General features: G+C 35.5%; 1 protein-coding gene across 2 annotated transcripts in view; it reads right to left on the reverse strand.

The window, feature by feature from the left end:
* Positions 1 to 1786: 1786 nt before the first annotated feature.
* Positions 1787 to 18001, reverse strand: part of EDIL3 (EGF-like repeats and discoidin I-like domains 3) — a 637932-nt gene continuing 621717 nt past the window's right edge. Inside the window, exon 10 of one of the 2 annotated variants that reach the window (XM_006870603.1) lies at positions 1787 to 2566. In XM_006870603.1, the coding sequence (XP_006870665.1) occupies positions 2417 to 2566 (150 nt within the window). In that variant the 3' untranslated portion in view covers positions 1787 to 2416. The remainder of the gene's footprint in view (positions 2567 to 18001) is intronic. The other variant, XM_006870604.1, reaches the window with a different exon arrangement.

Raw genomic sequence — 18001 nt, forward strand, 5'->3', positions numbered from 1 at the left:
GAGATATTACTTGATTCAATGTGAATATAAATAGAATGAATCTACTCATCTTCTCATAATTGATGATACAAGTGACATAAACACTACTTACTACTTGACAATATTTTTCAATATTTCCACATGCGGGAGTCCCTTTGTTTTCAGCAATTTGGGATATCATAGGACAAATCTTTTGTTCCATTGTACCTGACACGCTGATGAACAGCATGTAGAACAGGAAAAGATGCACAAGTAAGAGAAAGTCATTTTAATATATTTCTACAGAGTAACAAACTGAATTTTAAAAATCTTCCTTGGAAAATAATCTCATTTTTAAAAGCTGTCAATTAAAAAAAATTAAGACAGCATATGAAGTCATGAATAAATTTGGAAACTAAGTCATCACAAAGCATTATTCATAATTTTTAAACCCTATTATTCAAACTGACCTGCAAATAAAATGACTAGAACTTTGATGGGACTATAATGTGGTTTTAAACCTGGAAAGAAATTAGGACCATTGGTTATGTATGAAATGCTCGTGTATTTTGGGACTTTAGCTATTTGTAACATGAATCAAAATTAACCAATTATAAACATTCTAAATTCCTAATTTTAGTTCTCTAAAAGAGGCAATATTGAACACATAGGAATTCTGGTTTTCAAAGGTGTTAAAAAGCGATTACTATTTTAGATGTTTAAAATCAACAATTCCATAATAAGAGCATCAAGTATATATATGGGCATAGGATAAATCAGACCCCTTAAAACCAAATAATTTTGCTCTTATTTAACAAGTCATTATGACTGACTTTCTCTTTAAACTCTTCACTATGAATGAAGACCACACCATATACACACCACTAAGAAATAATTTTAACACATGGACAGACAAGACAGTAACAGTCTAGTGACTTTTGTTATGCAGCACAAAAAGACAAAACTAAACCCAAACAAATAAACAAAAACTTAGCAGTGTTGCACATGACCTCAACATTTTGTACACATACCACACTTTCCTTTCCAAGACCCTTAGTTTAAAATTCTGAGAATTCTGTTTCTAAGCCTTTTAAATAAATGCTTGAAAAATGCATAAATTAAATGTTGAGGAAATGTATTGAGGCAATCTGAGCCTTAATTTGAGAGACATGTCAATGAAACATCCATTATCAATAACAACTTGTTATGATGATTGCTTATTTTCTTAGGACCTTTGAAACAAAATAAACAGAAATCAATTTTCAACTTGAAAATGGTTTACTACTTTGCCATTACTAATACTTTTCTGCTGACAGATAACTACACAATGTGCTTTCCTGGGAAACTGCTACCAGTTTCAAATCTCCATAAAATTTTAGTTTCACAGGAAATGCAGAGATGGACAAAGGAACTATGAGTATGTTTGGCCAAGTTATGCAGCACTATGTTAGTATTTACTTATAGAAACAATTTACAAAGAATGCATGTCTTTATTATTTTAAAAGAAGAAATAAAGGCCATGTAAAAAGCAACAAAACAAAGGTTTGAGTTTCGTTTTAAAGGGGCATTGTGAATACTTTTGGTCACTTATTATTTTGCCCAATGATACTATATGATTCTCAGTAAAGGAAGTATTTGGAAATAACATCAATAGCTTTCTTCAAATATAATATTGCTGATTCAATCTATTGATCAATAAATACAGATCAATATACATGTATTCAATTATTTTCCATATATACAAACAAGCTTGGATCTTGTTTTAAACAAATAACAAGAAGAATTTCAATTGAAAAAAAAAAAAAAAAAACCAGCAACAAACAAACAAAGAAAAAAATTTATTCGGGCAATATAAAACATAAAGAATAGAGTAGAACCAAAATAAAAATAAATCAATAATCTTTGATTAAAAAAGAATAATATCAATACTGTGTATTACAGATTCAACTTCAAAATTCTGTTATAAACACTGAGAATGTTTGGTAGGCACAATGAAACAATTAGTGTGACATAGAGTCGTTACTGAAGGAGAAAGAAACAACTTATTGCTAATATGTATTTTTTATAAGAATTGGTTGAGTATTGACTAAGAAAGCTCTATCAGCTTTTGTTTCTGTTTAATAATGATGAGATTTGTGATTACCTTTGCTATAAAAGAATGCTTCTATCTTTACCCAGCATATTTCAACCAGTGTGAATCACTAAGAAAACAATGCAAAAAGTAAAACCCAGTTAATAGTATGTTACTAAAGAAATTTAAACAATAAAAATCAAATTGAAGCATTGACGAGGCAGGCTTAGACCTCCTAAAAGACAGTGGCCTACCATAAACTGAGCACTTTTTCATGAAAAAAACAAAACAAAACAAAACTCCATTCATTTTCCTACAGATTTTGCACAGTTCATTCCATGGAGATACATTTGGGGAAATAGGTGGGTTCTGGGATGCGTGGCCTTCTCAATCCTCCTCTGTACAGCCCAAGAGCTCTGACCGAAGCGTAATCCTCCCATACCAAGACCAGGGAAGGATTCTTATGTGCCGTGCATAGATGGGCGGGTCGATGACGTTTTTTCTGTGCGTGTCATTGTCAAAGTTTCCCTGGAAAACCTAATAAAGAAAAACAAAGAACACTAATCATATATCCTTCTTTTTCTTTGGAATTCTTTTTATTATTTCCTGTTGGGAAAATTTTCACCAAACTATTCACTTTTATCTTCTTCAAAATATGTTGTAACTTCTTTTTAATAATCTTTTAAATAGTAAGTGGTAAATCATTGTATTTAAAGAGCAAAGTTATCATTTGAAAACTAAGGTGAATTTGTCCCAGGCTATGGTACTTTCAAGAGCCTCATATGTATGTGAAAGTTGGACACTGAATATAGAAGACCATATAAGAATCAGTGGATTTGAGTTATGATGCTGGAGAAGACTATTAAAAGTACTATGGGCTATCATAAGAAGAAACAAATCTATCTTGGAAGAAGTATTGCCACAATGCTCCTTTGAAGCCAAGATGATGAGACTTCATCTATAATACGTTGCAAATGTTATCAGGAGGGACCAGTACCTAGAGAAGGACATTATTCTTGGTGAAGTGTAGGGTCAGATAAAAAAAGGAAGACTACCAATGAGATAGACTGGCACAGTGGCAGCAGCAATGGGCTCTGTCGTAACAATAATTGTAAAGATGGTGCAGGACTGGGCAGTGTTTAGTTCTGTTGTATATAGGGTGACTATGACTTGGAATCGACTTGATGGTATCTAACAACAACACATCAGTATTTAAAGAGTTAAGACAAGAATCAATTGTCTGATGGTACAGTGGTTAAAGTGCTCAGTTACTAACCAAAAGTTTGTGGTTGGAACCCACCAGTCTTGCCACAGGAGAAAAATGTGGCAGTCTGCTTCTGTAGATATTTACAGCCTTAGAAATCCTATGGGGACAGTTTCACTCTATCTTATAAGTTACTATGAACCCAAATTAACTCAATGGCAGTGGTTTCTTGTTTGTTTTGTGGGGGGCTATTTTTGGTATAGTTCAATACTTTTTTTTTTTTTTTTCTTCTTCTCCTTCTTTCAATTTAACTAATAGGTTTTTTTCTTTCTTTCTTTCTGTCACAGCCTGATGTTGGCCAGGCAGTTTGCTGAACATATTTTCTTCCAAGGAGTGACTTGCACCTTGCAAATCACAAGTCATCATGCGGTCACCATGTTCACTATGGCAAAGGAAGAGAGGGTTGGTGGGCTGTGTAGGTAGTGTTAAAGGACAAACTATGGAAGCAGTTGAAATTAATTCTATAATAATTTAATCTTATAATATTTACAATTTTTAATATTTACTCTTAACCTGGAGATTTCACCATTGTCTTCCTATAAAATTTTAATATTTCTTATTAAATATATATCTAACTATTTTCTATTTGCATTTTTATTTTGGTTCAACGAAAACAGTGAAGAGTCCTGGTGTGGCACTGTAGGGTAAGTACTGGACTTCTAAAAACAAAGTTGATGGTTTGAACCCACCAGTAGGTCTCAGAAACCCTATACAGTGTTGCTATGAGGCAGAATTGACTCAACAGCACATAACAACAGCAACAAAAACAGTGAAAATCTCTTCAAAATGTCCCCTTTTAAGTTTATGAGGCATCATATAGCTGGAAAATAATTAGAAAATGAAATCCCCCTATATGAAATAAATAAATAAAAACAGAAACTCTATCATCATATGGCCAAATACTTAACTCACATTTTTAAACATTGTGAAATTAAAGGGAATATTTTAAAAGTCTTTCTGAACAAGCTGGTTTGGTTTCATACAATCATAAAAAGTTCCCTGAAAATAGAAAAATAAAGATAGTCTCCTCTAAAGTATTAGAGACTGTGGCACTGATTAATAGAAGCCATAGACTAGGTAGAATAATTTTTCTGCTGGTTCCTCAGAAAGATTATTTGCAGTTTAGGGCAAATGAAAAGTATCATCCCCATCTGGTGGGAAATCATTTTTCAACTTGACACAAAACATATCTCAAAGCAATTTCTGAATAAATATTTGCCATGAAGGGAATACTAAGCTGTGTTAAGTCTAGCACTCATCTTGTCATATCTGAATCCATGTTCATTTAAGAAGAATTTATTCTTCAGCAATGCTTTGGCCTGTAATGGCCAAGGAGGGACTGATTTTAGGTTGAAATGTGTTACTAAGTAACAATGTCTATGATATCAAAAGCTCATATGTAAATCACATAGGCATACTGTGCAAACATTTATTAAAAATTTTGAGAATTGCCATTGTGACAGGAAAAAATAATAGAGTGAATGCTATGCTTTCCTGACATTCTCTCTGACATACGATGCTGAATTCAAATGCTTCACTGAGATTGCAGTATTACACTCGTAATTTAATATAGAATCTAAAATCCAATTTTGTAGCCCTGCTATAGAATTGAATGAAACTACATCTGGACTGAAATTGCACACTATGAAATTTCTGGTTTAATGTTGAAAGTCATAGATATTTGGATGTTATTTTAAAAATCAATGAAGTTTTATCAGACAAGGTGATTTTAAAAACAAAAATGTTAACAAAGAAACAGTCAAAATCTATATTGGCATCACACAAATCCTCATTGGAAAGAACTGAAAAAATATTTTTTTATTTTCAGAGGTCTTTCTGTAATGACAGTAGAGAACAAAAAGTACATCATTGCTAATTCCAGCATAAATCTGGTATTTGTTGTGCAAACATGTGGTCTATGTGCTATTTTCTCATCCCCCAAACTTGGAAGACCCTGGTTAAGAATTCTATTTCTATGTTTTACCTGGCAAGGAATTGCAGACTCAGTATTTTTAGTTAACTTTATAAAACTGGTAAGATTTCTGGAAAAGTGCTTTTATGTGCTCACTTCAGAGTAATGAACACCTCATCTGCAATCCAAATCTAAGAAGACTGGTTGGTGTTGTGTATTGTTAGATGACTTAATTGACTGTCCCATGTGTGCTGACCTCACACCCTTAAGGAGTAAAGGGCAAAGATAAAAATCCACTTCCCTAGGGCAGTGTGTATATGTGTGTGCGCACGCATATTTGTATGCCTATGTTTGTGAATGTGTTTGTTGGCTGAAAACTTAATCTTTTATTTGCATATAAAATTTCCTTCAAAATGCTTATAAAGAAGTTGTTAAGAATAGTGTATCCTGTTTCTTTTAGTAATAGTACTGAATTGATAACCGCAAGGTCGAAAGTGCAAACCCATTGACTACTCTCAGCAACACAGGTTTGCTATGTGTCACAAGTAACTCGATGGCATACAACAACAACAACAATAACACATATTTAATCAAAGACTCTGAGCCTTGGAAGAGAACTCAGAGATTGTCTAGTACCAGATTCCATTTCTAACTTTCCTGATGTGGAACTTTAAATCTTTTCATGGAAAGCCTTGATAAAACAGTGTTGTATTTATGCAGTTGTTATTTATGTATAAAACAGTGTTGTATTTATGCAGTGTTATTTATGCAATAATCCATCTATTGATTTTAGTGCTTTCTTCTCAACAACAAGTGCAGCTCATTAAAATAAAATAAATGAAACACACACTATTTAACACATTTAGCAATGGCTAAGATCATCTTCTCAAAAAAATAACAGATTCAAGTCATCAAATGAAATATTCTTTAATTGTTCCCCCTTTTTAAATATTTTCTTGTTTTCCGGTGAAAGTTTATACCGTGAATTAGGTTCCCATTTAACATTGTATATATAATTGTTCCTTGACATTGGTTATTATTGTCACAATGTGTCATCAGTGATTTCCATTCTGTTAGTTCTTTGTCTGTTGATTAATTAAACAATTAACTATGTGAGACTTAACAGTCAACATTTACTCAAAAGCAAAGGTGAGAAGGCCAAGAGGGTGCTAGCATTCATTTCCCTCTGCCTTCTTCATCTTTTTTCAGGGATAAACGTTTGGTCTCACATAGTTGATTGTTTAAGGGACACATTGTTGTTAAGTGCTATCCAGTTTGTTCCAACTTTTAGCCACCCATATATGGTTTTCAAGGCCCGACTGGTGGGTTTGAATTGCTGATCTTGCATTTAGAATCTAGTACAGTGCAATACCAGGCTTCAAGGGTAATGCAATATTGTTTATTTTATAATCCAAACTATTATTTGAACTGAAAGATGACCTCTGGAAGTAGTTTTATTCTTGGCTAAAAGGGTAAGGAGCTCTGGTAGTGTAGTGGTTATGAATCGGGTTGCGAACCTCAAGGTCAGCAATTCGAAACTACCAGCTGCTCCACGGGAGAAAGATGAGGCTTTCTGCTCCCATAAAGATTTACAGCCTTGGAAACCCTGTACAGGGTCACTATGGGTCAGAACCAACTCGATGGCACTTAACAACAACAACAACAAAAGGGTTTCTTAGGACAACTGTCTCTGGGGTGTTTCTCCTGTCTCTACTGATTCAGTAAGTCTGGTCTTTAATATAAATATGTATTTTGTCCTATGTTTATCTTCCATTCTAACTGGAACCTTCTAGTGTATCGCTGGTCAGACAGTCAATAGTGGTACCTGGGCTTCATATTCTGGTCCTTGGGTAGAAGAGGCTGAGTTTCATATGGGATAGTAGTACTGTGGACTAGTTTCTTCCTTGAGTCTTTGGTTTCTTTCCTTATCTTTTACTCCAGGTAAGTAGAGACAAATAGTTACATATTAGATGGGTACTTTCAAGCTTTTAAGAACCCATGTGCTATTCACTAAAAGAAGATGTAGAACATCAACTTGGTGAATTATGTTACACAAATTGACTGTTATCCTGTGAGATAACAGTCTAAGTCCTTCACCCTGGTAAACCAATTCTACAAGTTGATTAAATAAGTCTCTATAATTTCGCCACTTATGTGCTTTACTATATGTATGATGGTGTGGTGCTGCAGGATAATGCACTGGACCACAAGGTCAGTGGTTCAAACTCATCAGCCACTCAGAAACCCTATACATGGTTTCTATGAGTCATAATATATATATATAATTTTGTTGTTGTTGTTGTTGAGTTGATGATATTTTCTATATATCTTAGACATTAGATCCTTGTCAAATAGGTTGTGACTCAAGATTTTTCTGTAGGTTCTCTTTTTGTTTTTTCAGTATAGACTTTTGATGAAGAGAAGCAGTTAGTTTTTAGGAGGTCCCAGTTATCTAAATTATCTTCTGCTATTCAACCAGTAGCATAGTGGTTAGCAGAGTGCGCCTTAGCAAGCTTTCTCTCTTATATGTCAGATATATTGGCAGTTGGGGCCAGTCCCTGGAGGATATGATGCTTAGTAAAGTGGTTTGTTGTTGTTAAGTGCCATCGAGTCATTTCTGACCCATTGTGACCTTGTATAGGGCTTCTGAGGAGTAGCTGGTAAGCTTGAACCACCGACCTTGCAGTTCAAATGACTTTGCAGTCTGACACATTGGAAAACAGGAAGACTCCCAATGAGATTGACTGGCACAGTAGCATCGGCAATGGGCTCAAGCATAGAAACAATTGTGAGGTTGGCACAGGACAGGGCAATTTTTCGTTCTGTTGTGGATAAAGTAGCTATGAGTACATATCACTTTGGTGGCACCTAACAGTAACAATAATGCCTAGAATGTTGATCTGTATGTGTTCCATTTCATTTTTTACAACTTCCAATTTTCCTAGATTCATACTTTGTAGATTGCATGTTCTGATTTGCTCCACTGCTATTCATGAGGTTTTCAGTGGCTAAATAGTCAGATGCAGTCTGACTTTCCTTATTCATAGTCTAAGTCTAGAAATTCTGCTGAAATTTGCCCACCCTGGGTGAGCCTAGTTGTGTGTAAAATACTGGTGTTACAGCTTCCAAAATCACAAAAATATGCAAGGCACTACAGTACAACAAACTGAAAGATATGTTGTGATATTGAATTTTAGGCTTCCAATTAATTATAACTTTCCCTATTTCTGTATTCTTTTAAAAATCTTGACATTCCAACTAATTAAAATTTATTGTGATCCTTTGTGCATAATTAATAGACTTATTCCAACACTTATCTGTCAGTTTTGTCGTACTGTGGTGACTTGTGTATTGCTGTGATGCTAGAAGCTATGCTATCAGTTTTTTTTAAAGATAAGCAGCATCACCCATGGTAGACAGGTTTCAGCAGAATAAGGAGAGACTGAAGGCTTCTGAATGTACAGCCATTGAAAACCATGGGTGCTGTGAGTTAATGCGCTGGGCTGCAAAATCCGTTTGAACCGCAAGGTCAGTGGTTCAAGCTCACCAGCTGCTCCTCGGAAACCCTATACAGGGTTGGTGAGTTGGAACTGACTCAATGACACTTAACAACAACAACAACAATAATATAAGATTTAGTATCAGAAGATGAAAACATTATGAATAGCCCCAGAACATTGTCCATTATACTACAAAAAGATGAACCCCTCAGGTTAGAAGACACTCAAATCTGACTAGGGAAGAGCTGCCTCCTCAAAGTAGATTTGTCAATAATGATGTGAATGAAATAAGATTTTGGGATTTCATTTGTAGGAGGTGCACAACTCAAAATGAGGAGAAACAATTTCAAATACTTATTAATAATTAGAATATGGGATACATGAAGTATGAAGTTAAGAAAATTTGAAAGTGTCAAAAATGAAATAAAATTCATAAGGATTGATATCTTAATCATTAGTGAGCTGAAATGGACTAGTATTGGCCATTTTGAATCTGACAATCATATGATTTACTATGTCTAATGACAAATTGAAGAGGAATAGTGTTACATGCATCATCAAAAAAAAACATTTTAGATCAATCTTGAAGTACAGTACTGTCTCTGATAAGATAATATCCAAATGCCTACAATCAAAACCAAATAATACCAGTATTATTCAAATTTATGCACTAATCACTACAGCCTGTGATGATGAAAATAAAGAATTCTACCAACTTTAGCATTCTGAAATTGATGCAATCAAGATAGATTGACAGTTATTAGTGATTGGAATGCAAAGGTTGGAAACTAAGAGGATGGAATGATAGTGTTGGTGGTTATGTGCCATGGAGTTGGTTAGGACTCATAGCAACCCTGTATAGGATTTCTAAGGCTGTATATCTTTACTGGAGCAGAAAGCCTCATCTTTCTCCCACAGAACCACTGATAGTTCTGAACTGCTGACTGTGAGATGAGCAGCCTAACTCGTAACCATGAGGTTACCAGCACTCCCTAAGAGAATGGAATAGAAGGTGGAAAGAATGCATAATAGAATTTTGTAAAACCAATGACCATTGCAAACACCTTTTTGCAACAACATGAAAGGTGATAATACACAAGGAACTCACCAGGTGGAATACACAGCAATCAAATTGACTGCATCTTTGAGAAAAGGTGGTAGGAAAAGTCAATGTTATCAAAACACAGCAAAGTTCTGACTGTGAAACAGACCATTAATTGCTCCTATACAAGTTAAAGTTAAGCTGAATAAAATTTAAATAATTCCATGAAAGCCAAAATACGACCTTGAGTATATCCCACCTGAATTTGGACACCATCTTAAGAACAGATTTGTTGTATTTGACACTATTGACCCAGAAGAGCTGTGAGATGGCATAAAGAACATCATACAGGAAGGGCACAAAAGGTCATTAAAAAGAACAGAAAAGAAAGAAAAGACCAAAACAGACTTCAGAAGAGACTTGCTCTGGAGCATAGAGAAGCTAAAGTTAATGGAAGAAATGAGGAAGGAAAAACTGAATAGAAGTTTTCAAAGGGCAGCTCAAAAGGACAAAATCAAGTAATATAATGAAATGTGCAAAGACCTGGAGCTACGAAATCAAAAGGGAAAAACATCATAGCATTTCTCAAGCTGAAAGAACTAAAGCAAAAATTCAAAAATAGTGAGTGATGCAGCAAGCATCAAAAGATAATGGAAAGAACATAAAGTCACTGTACCAAAAAGAAATTATCAATGTTCAACCATTTCACGAGGTAGTATATGATGATAAAGAGTCAATGGCATTGAAGGAAAATGTCCAAGCTGCCCTGTAGGCATTAGTGAAATACAAGTTTCCAGGCATTGACAAGGAGTCCTGATGTGACACTGGATTAATGCACCGGACTGCAAAGTTGGTTTGAATCACAAAATTGGTGGTTCAAGCTCACCAGCCACTCCTCAGAAACCATATACTAGGTTGCTATGGGTTGGAACTGATTCCATGGCACTTAACAGCAACAGGCATTGATAAAGTGCAAATTGAAATCTTTCAACAAACTGAAGCAACACTGGAGGCACTCACTCATCTATTCCTAGAAATTTGGAAGATAGCTACCTGGTCAGCCAATTGGAAGAGACACAGATTTATGCCCATTCCAAAGATAGGTAACTCAATGGAATGTGGAAATTTTCAAACAATTTCACTGACATTGCATGCAAGTAGAATTTTACTGAAGTTAATTAAAAAAGAGTTGCAACAATATTTCAACAGAGAGCTGTCAGAAACTCAAGTCTGATTCACAAGGACATGAAACAAGGAATATCATTGCTGATAACAGATGGATCTTGGTTGAAAGTAAAGAATATCAGAAAGATGTTTATTTATGCTTTATGGACTATGTAAAGACATTCAACTGTGTGGATCATAAAAAACAAAAAGCTATGGATAATATTGTGAAGAATGGGAATTACAGAACATTTGATTCTATTTATGAGGAACCTGTTCATAGGTTAAGAAGCATACCTGAATAAGGGCATATTTAATGGTTTAAAATCAGGAAAGATGTGTGTGAGGATTGTATTCAATCTGTATGATGAGCAATTAATCTGAGAATTTAAATTATATGAAGAATGTGGCGTCTGGATTGCAGGAAGACTCATTAACAACCTGTGATATGTAGATGGATGAAACAACCCTGCTTGCGGAATGCAAAGAGGACTTATAATGCTCATGGATGAACAACAAAGAATACAGATTTCAGTATGGATTCTACCGCAATGTAAAGAAAACCAAAATACCACTGAACCAATAAATAACATTATGATAAATGTAGAGAAGTTTCGATCATCAAAAGATTTAATTTTGCTTGAATCCATATTCAATACTCATGGAAGCAGTGGTCTAGAAATGTAATGATGAATTGCATTTGGAAACTCTGCTGCACAAAACTCCTGTAAAATGTTTAAGAGAAAAAACTGTCAGTTTAAGGATTAAGGGGCCCCAAACCTGGCTGAAAGCAGAGAATATCAGAAAGATGTTACCTGTGCTTTATTGACTACACAAAGGCTTTCGATTGTGTGGATCATGACAACCTATGGACAACATTGAGAAGTATGAGTTTTCCTGAACACTTAATTATGCTCATGAGGAATCTGAACCTGGACCAAGAGGTAGTTGTTTGAACAGAACATGGGAACACTGAATGGTTTAAAATTAAGAAAGGTGTGTGACAGGGTTGTATTCTTTCACCATACTTATTCAATCTGTATTACAAGCAATTAATCAGAGAAGAGGGATCATATAAAGAACATGGCATCAGGATTGAAGGATGACCTATTAACAACTTGTAATATGCAGATGGCACACCTTGCTTGCTGAAAGTGAAGAGGACTTAAAACATTTTCTGATGAAGATCCAAGAGCACAGCCTTCAGTATGGATTACATCTCAATGTAAAGAAAACAAAAATCCTCACCACTGGACCAATAAACAACATTCTTATCAATGGACAAAAGATTGAAGTTGTCAAGGACTTCGTTGTTGTTGGATCAACTGTCAGCATTCATGGAAGCAGCAGTTGAGAAGTAAAACAACATATTGCATTCGGCAAAGCGGCTGCACAAAACCTTTTAAAAGTGTCGAAGAGCAGAGATGTCAGCTTGAGGACTAAGGAGTGCCTGACCCAAGCCATGGTATTTTCAATAACCTCATATGGATGTGAAAGCTAGACAGTGAATAAGGAAAACCATCAAATAATTGATGTCTTTGCATGATGGTGTTGGAGGAGAATACTGAAAGTGCCAAGGGCTGCCAAAAAACCAATAGATCTGTTTTGGAAGAAGTGCAGCCAGAGTGCTCTTTGGAGGCCAAGATAGCCAAACTTCGTCTCTCATACTTCAGACATATTGTCAGGAGTGACCTGTCACTGGAGAAAGATATCATGTTTGGTAAGGTGGAGGGTCAGAAAAAAAGAGGAAGACCCCCAACAAGATGGATTGGCCAAGTGGCAGCATCGATGGATTCAAGCGTGGCAACAGTAGTGAGGTTTGCCCAGGATCGGGCAGTGTTTCATTCTGCAGTGCATAAGGTCGCTATGGGTCAGTACCGACTTAATGGCATCTAACAATAACATCAACAATAACTAATATGCCACAATGCATCTGTCCGTTTGCTTTACTGTGGTAGCTAGTGTGTTGCTATGATGCTGCAAGCTATCCCACCATTATTTAAAATACCAGCAGAAGTACCAATGGTGAAGAGTTTTCAGCAGAACTTCCGGATTAAGATGACTAGGAAGAAGGAAAGGTGAACATTTCTCCAGGGGTAGCCCTTGAAAATCTTATGAACAATAGCATAACACTGTCTTATAAATTACCTGAAAATGAATCCCTAAGACTAGATGTTACTGAAAATATGACTGGGGAAAAGATGTCTCATCAAGTACAGTTGACCTCAGAAATTACATGGATGGACCAAAGCTTTCGGTACCTTCATTTGCTGATGGGGCACAACTCCAAATCAGAAGAAACAACTTCACACATCCATTAATAATTGGAGCATGAAATGTATGAAATATAAATCAAGAAAAATTGAAATAATAAAAAATGAAATGTAACTCATAAAGATTGATATTCCAGGCATTAGTAAGCTGAAATGAACTTCTAATGGCGATTATGAGTTGAACTGGCATATGGTTTACTATGCTAGAAAGGACAAATTAAAGAGGAATGTCATTGCATTCAACATCAAAAATGCCATTTCAAAATTTATCTTGAAGTACAATGTTTTCTGTGATAAGATAATATGGATGTACCTACAAGGAAGAAGAGTTAATACCACTGTTATTCAAATGTATGCAGCAACTACTAAAGCCAAAGATGATGAAACTGAAGAATCCTACCCACTTCTTCAATGTAAAATTGATCAAACATGCAACCAAGATGCATGTATAGTTACTGGTTATTGGAATGCAAAATTTGGAAACAAAGAGGAATGGTCAGTAGTTGGAAACTCTGGCCTTGGTGATAGAAATTATGCTGGAGATCACATGATAGAATTTTGTAAGACCAATGACTTATCAATTGCAAATACATTTTTCAACAACATAAAAGGCAACCATACACATAGACTTCACCAGATAGAACACTCAGGAATCAAACTGACTATATCTGTGTGCAGACACAATTGAGAAACACAGGATCATCAGTCAAAAAGGAGTCAGGGGCTTACTGTGGAACATACTGTCAAATGGTTGTTTGCACGTTCAAGCTGAATCAGAAAGAAAGTATAACAAATTCACAAGTGCCAAACTACAACCTGGAGTATATCCAAGATGAATGTAGAGACCATCTGAAGAACAGATTTGATGCAATATACAGTAATGGCCAAAGACCAGAAGAGTTGTGGAATAACATTGGTGGAGGTGGTTACGTGCCGTGAGTCGGTTCCAACTCATAGCTACCCGTAGCGAGCCTCATCTTTCTTCCGCGGAACAGCTGGTAGTTTCGGACTGCTGACCTTGCGGTTCGCAGCTCCTTTTAGAATACCATAAATTGAGAAAGAAAATAATAATTAAAAACACAGGTTAAAAAGCCGCGAAACACCAACATGGTTGTCAGAAAAGACTTTGAAACTTGCCCTTGCATTAGGGAAGCTAAAACAACTGGAAGAAATAAGGAACTAAAGAGCTGAATAGGAATTTTTTCAAAGGGCTGCTTGAGAGGACAACATAATGTATTAAAATGAAATCTACAAAGACCTAGAGTTAGAAAACGAAAAGCGAAGAATATACTCAGCATTTTCAAGATGAAAGGCGGCAGTGGTGGTGGTGATGATGATGTGCCGTGGAGTCGGAACCGAAAGGACTGAAAAAAAAATTCAGACCTCGATTTGCAATATTGAAGGATTTTATGGGAAAAAATGGAGTCCTGGGGTGGCGCTGTGGGTTAATGCGCTGGACTGTAAGGTCAGTTTGAACTGCAAGGTCAGCAGTTCAAGCGCACCAGCTGCTCCACAGAAACCCTATACAGGTTCACTATGAGTCAGAACCTACTTGATAGTACTTAACAACAATTTGGGAAAATATATATAATAATGCAGGACATATCAAAAGAAAATGAAAGAATATAGAGTCACTGTACCTAAAAGAATTTGTTGATGCTCAATCATTTTAGCATGTAGCATATGATCAAGAACTGATAGTACTGACGGATGAAATTCAAGCTGTACTGAAACAATTGGTGAAAATAAGGTTTCAGGCATTAAAATAATACAAATTAAAATGTTGGAACAAACTGATACATTGCTGGAAGAACTCATTTGTCTACACCAAGAAATTTGCAAGACAGTTACCAGTCATCCAACTGGAAGAGATCTATCTATATTGTGGCTATTCCAAAGAAAGGCAACCCTACAGAATGTGGAAATAAACAAATAATGTCATTAATATCATAGACAAGTAAATTTTGCTGAAGATAATTAAAAAATGGTTACAGAAGTACATTGACAAGGCACTGCTAGAAATTCAAGTTGTATTTCAAATCAGAAGAGAACTTGAAAGAACAGCTATCATTGTTGACATTAAATGGATCTTGACTGAAAGTAGAGATTAGAAATACATTTACTTGAGGTTTACTGACTATGCAAGGGTATAGACTGTGTGGATCCTAACAAAATATTTCTAACATTCTGAAGAATGGGAATTCCAGAACACTTGATTGTGCTCATGAGGAACTGGTATGTAGATTAAGAAACAGTTGTTGGAACAGAACAAGGGGATATTGAATGGTTCAAAATAAGGAAAGGTGTGTGGTAGGGTTGTATCCTTTACCATGCTTATTCAATCTGTACTACAAGCAATTAATCAGAGAAGAGGGATCATATAAAGAACATGGCATCAGGATTGAAGGATGACCTATTAACAACTTGTAATATGCAGATGGCACACCTTGCTTGCTGAAAGCAAACTTGAGATACTTACCAATGAAGATCAAAGACTTCAGTATGGATTGTACATCAGTGTAAAAAAAAAGAAAGAAAATCCTGGCAGTTGGACCCATAAATAACATCAGGACAACCAGAAAAGACTGAATTTGTCAAATACTTCAATTTGAATGGATCCAAAATCAATATTCATGCAAACAGCAGTCAGGAAACCAAATGGCGTATTGTATTAGGCAAACATGCTTGAAAAGATCTCTTTAAAGTGTTAAGGAGCAAAGATAGCATTTTGAGGACTAAGGTGCACCTGACTGAAGTCATGGTATTTTCAATCACCTCATGTGCAAGGAAATTTGGACAATAAGAAAGACCTCAGAAGAACTGATGCATTTGAATCGTGTTGGCAAAGATTATTGAAAGTATCATGGTCTTCCAGAAGAACAAACAAATTTGTCTTCAAAGAAGTACAGCGAGAATACCCCATAGAAGTAAGGATGGCTAGACTTCTCTCGTACTTTGGACATGTTGTCAGGAAGGACCAATCCCTAGACAAGAACATCACACTTAGTGAAGTGAAGGGTCAATAAAAACAGGAACACCATCCATGTGTGGAATTGACACAGCAGCAGCAACAATTGATCCAAACATAACAATTGTGAGGATGGCACAGAACCAGGGAGAATTTTATTCTGCTGTGTATAAGGTCGTTATGATTTGGGGCCACCTCAATGGCACCTAACAACAACAAAATAACAGTGACTACTATGACTTGTTTTGTTTCAAATTTAAGTAGCAACATATCTGTTTTTCTGTATTTCTTTAATGGCAATTCTGCAAAGATCTTTGGGGGAGAATTACTGTGACCATCTACTTGAAATCCCCTGAGAAATTTCAGTTAGGTTTTCTGAAGGTTACAGAAGCATGATGACATATATAAAAAATTCTGTTCCATATTTCATATGTTATAGCAATTTTTATCTGTACTCCTTTCAAAAAGTTTGTTTTGCTCCATAAGCCCTTTGAAAATAAGGACTAGGTTGCTTCTGAGATTTCTTTGTTTCCCAAGCTTTCACTGAAATTATATGAGGCTTTCAAGCTGCCTATACACAGATTTACTCGAAATGCTAAATTATATAACATATTTACTTCTTCTTGTTAAGTGCAATCGAGATTATTCTGACTCACAGTGAACCTGTAAAGAATTTCTGGGGCGTGCTAGTGGGTTTCAACTGCCAACTTTGTGGTTAGCAGCCCAATGTTTATCCTAGAAGGCCACGAGGGAGTTAAAAGATAAAAGAAGGAACACACTCTAAAAATTTTCTTCACTAGGGCATGAATAATTTAAACCACTACAACAAATATATAGTTTCTCAAAGAATATAATTTCTTCTGCCTTTATGCTCAGATTTCTTGGGGTTCTAACGTTTTCTCTCTATTGTAGCAATACAAAAAAAAGAGTAGGCTCTTGACTTCAGGGAATGGTGCATTTCAATGACCTGCTCTGGCTTTACATCCTACTCCTAGTGTATATGTTGTTTGTTGTTAAGTGTCATCAAGTTAGTTCTAACTCATAGTAACTATGCATAGGGTTTCTGAGGAGCAGCTGGTGAGTCTGAATCACAAACTTTGAAATTCAAACTGACCTTGTGGTTGAGTGCTTATCCTACAGATCTCAGATAATATCTTAAGAATAGTTTTTGTTGTTGTTGTTAAGTGCTGTCAATTTGATTCCAATCCGTAGCAACCCTGTATAGAGTTTCTGAGGAACAACTAATAGATTTGAACTGCTGTCCATGTGGTTTGCAGTCCACTGCTGATCCTAAAATGCCACACATGGATTTCAATAATGGCTTTACAAAACCTTCCTTTTGATTTTTACTTAAAATTCTTAAGGCATCATTTGCACTCAATGGCCCTATTCATTTTTTTTTTTTTTCTTTTCAAAATGCAAATATGCGAAATTTCAATAGTGATTAAACAATAACAAAAAGAAATGTGCTTTTGTTTTCTACCCTGGAAATAAAGTGTTATACTTAAAATTCTTTCCAATTGTCAAATACTCTTCTTGGTTTTCCAAGGGAATGTGTGAATCAATTAAAGTTGGCTAATATTTATTGGCTGATTGAAAAGGAGAATTGTGATAAATTCTACAATCCATTCTTCCTTACACTCTTGAGGTTTAAAATTTTGGGACAGAGGATGAACTAACACATCTTTGAGAATATTTTTAAATCTGTAACATTTCAACTCAACTATCTCAAAGGTGCGTAAGAATTGTTGTTGCTAGGGGCTATTGAGACTGTACCCACTCCTAGCAACCCTATGTACAAAAGCCCAGTCCTGGGCAAACCTCAAAATCATTGCCACGCTTGAGCCCA

The sequence above is a fragment of the Chrysochloris asiatica genome, unplaced genomic scaffold (assembly GCF_000296735.1).
Source record: "Chrysochloris asiatica unplaced genomic scaffold, ChrAsi1.0 scaffold00145, whole genome shotgun sequence".
In the NCBI taxonomy this organism is placed as follows: Eukaryota; Metazoa; Chordata; class Mammalia; order Afrosoricida; family Chrysochloridae; genus Chrysochloris; species Chrysochloris asiatica.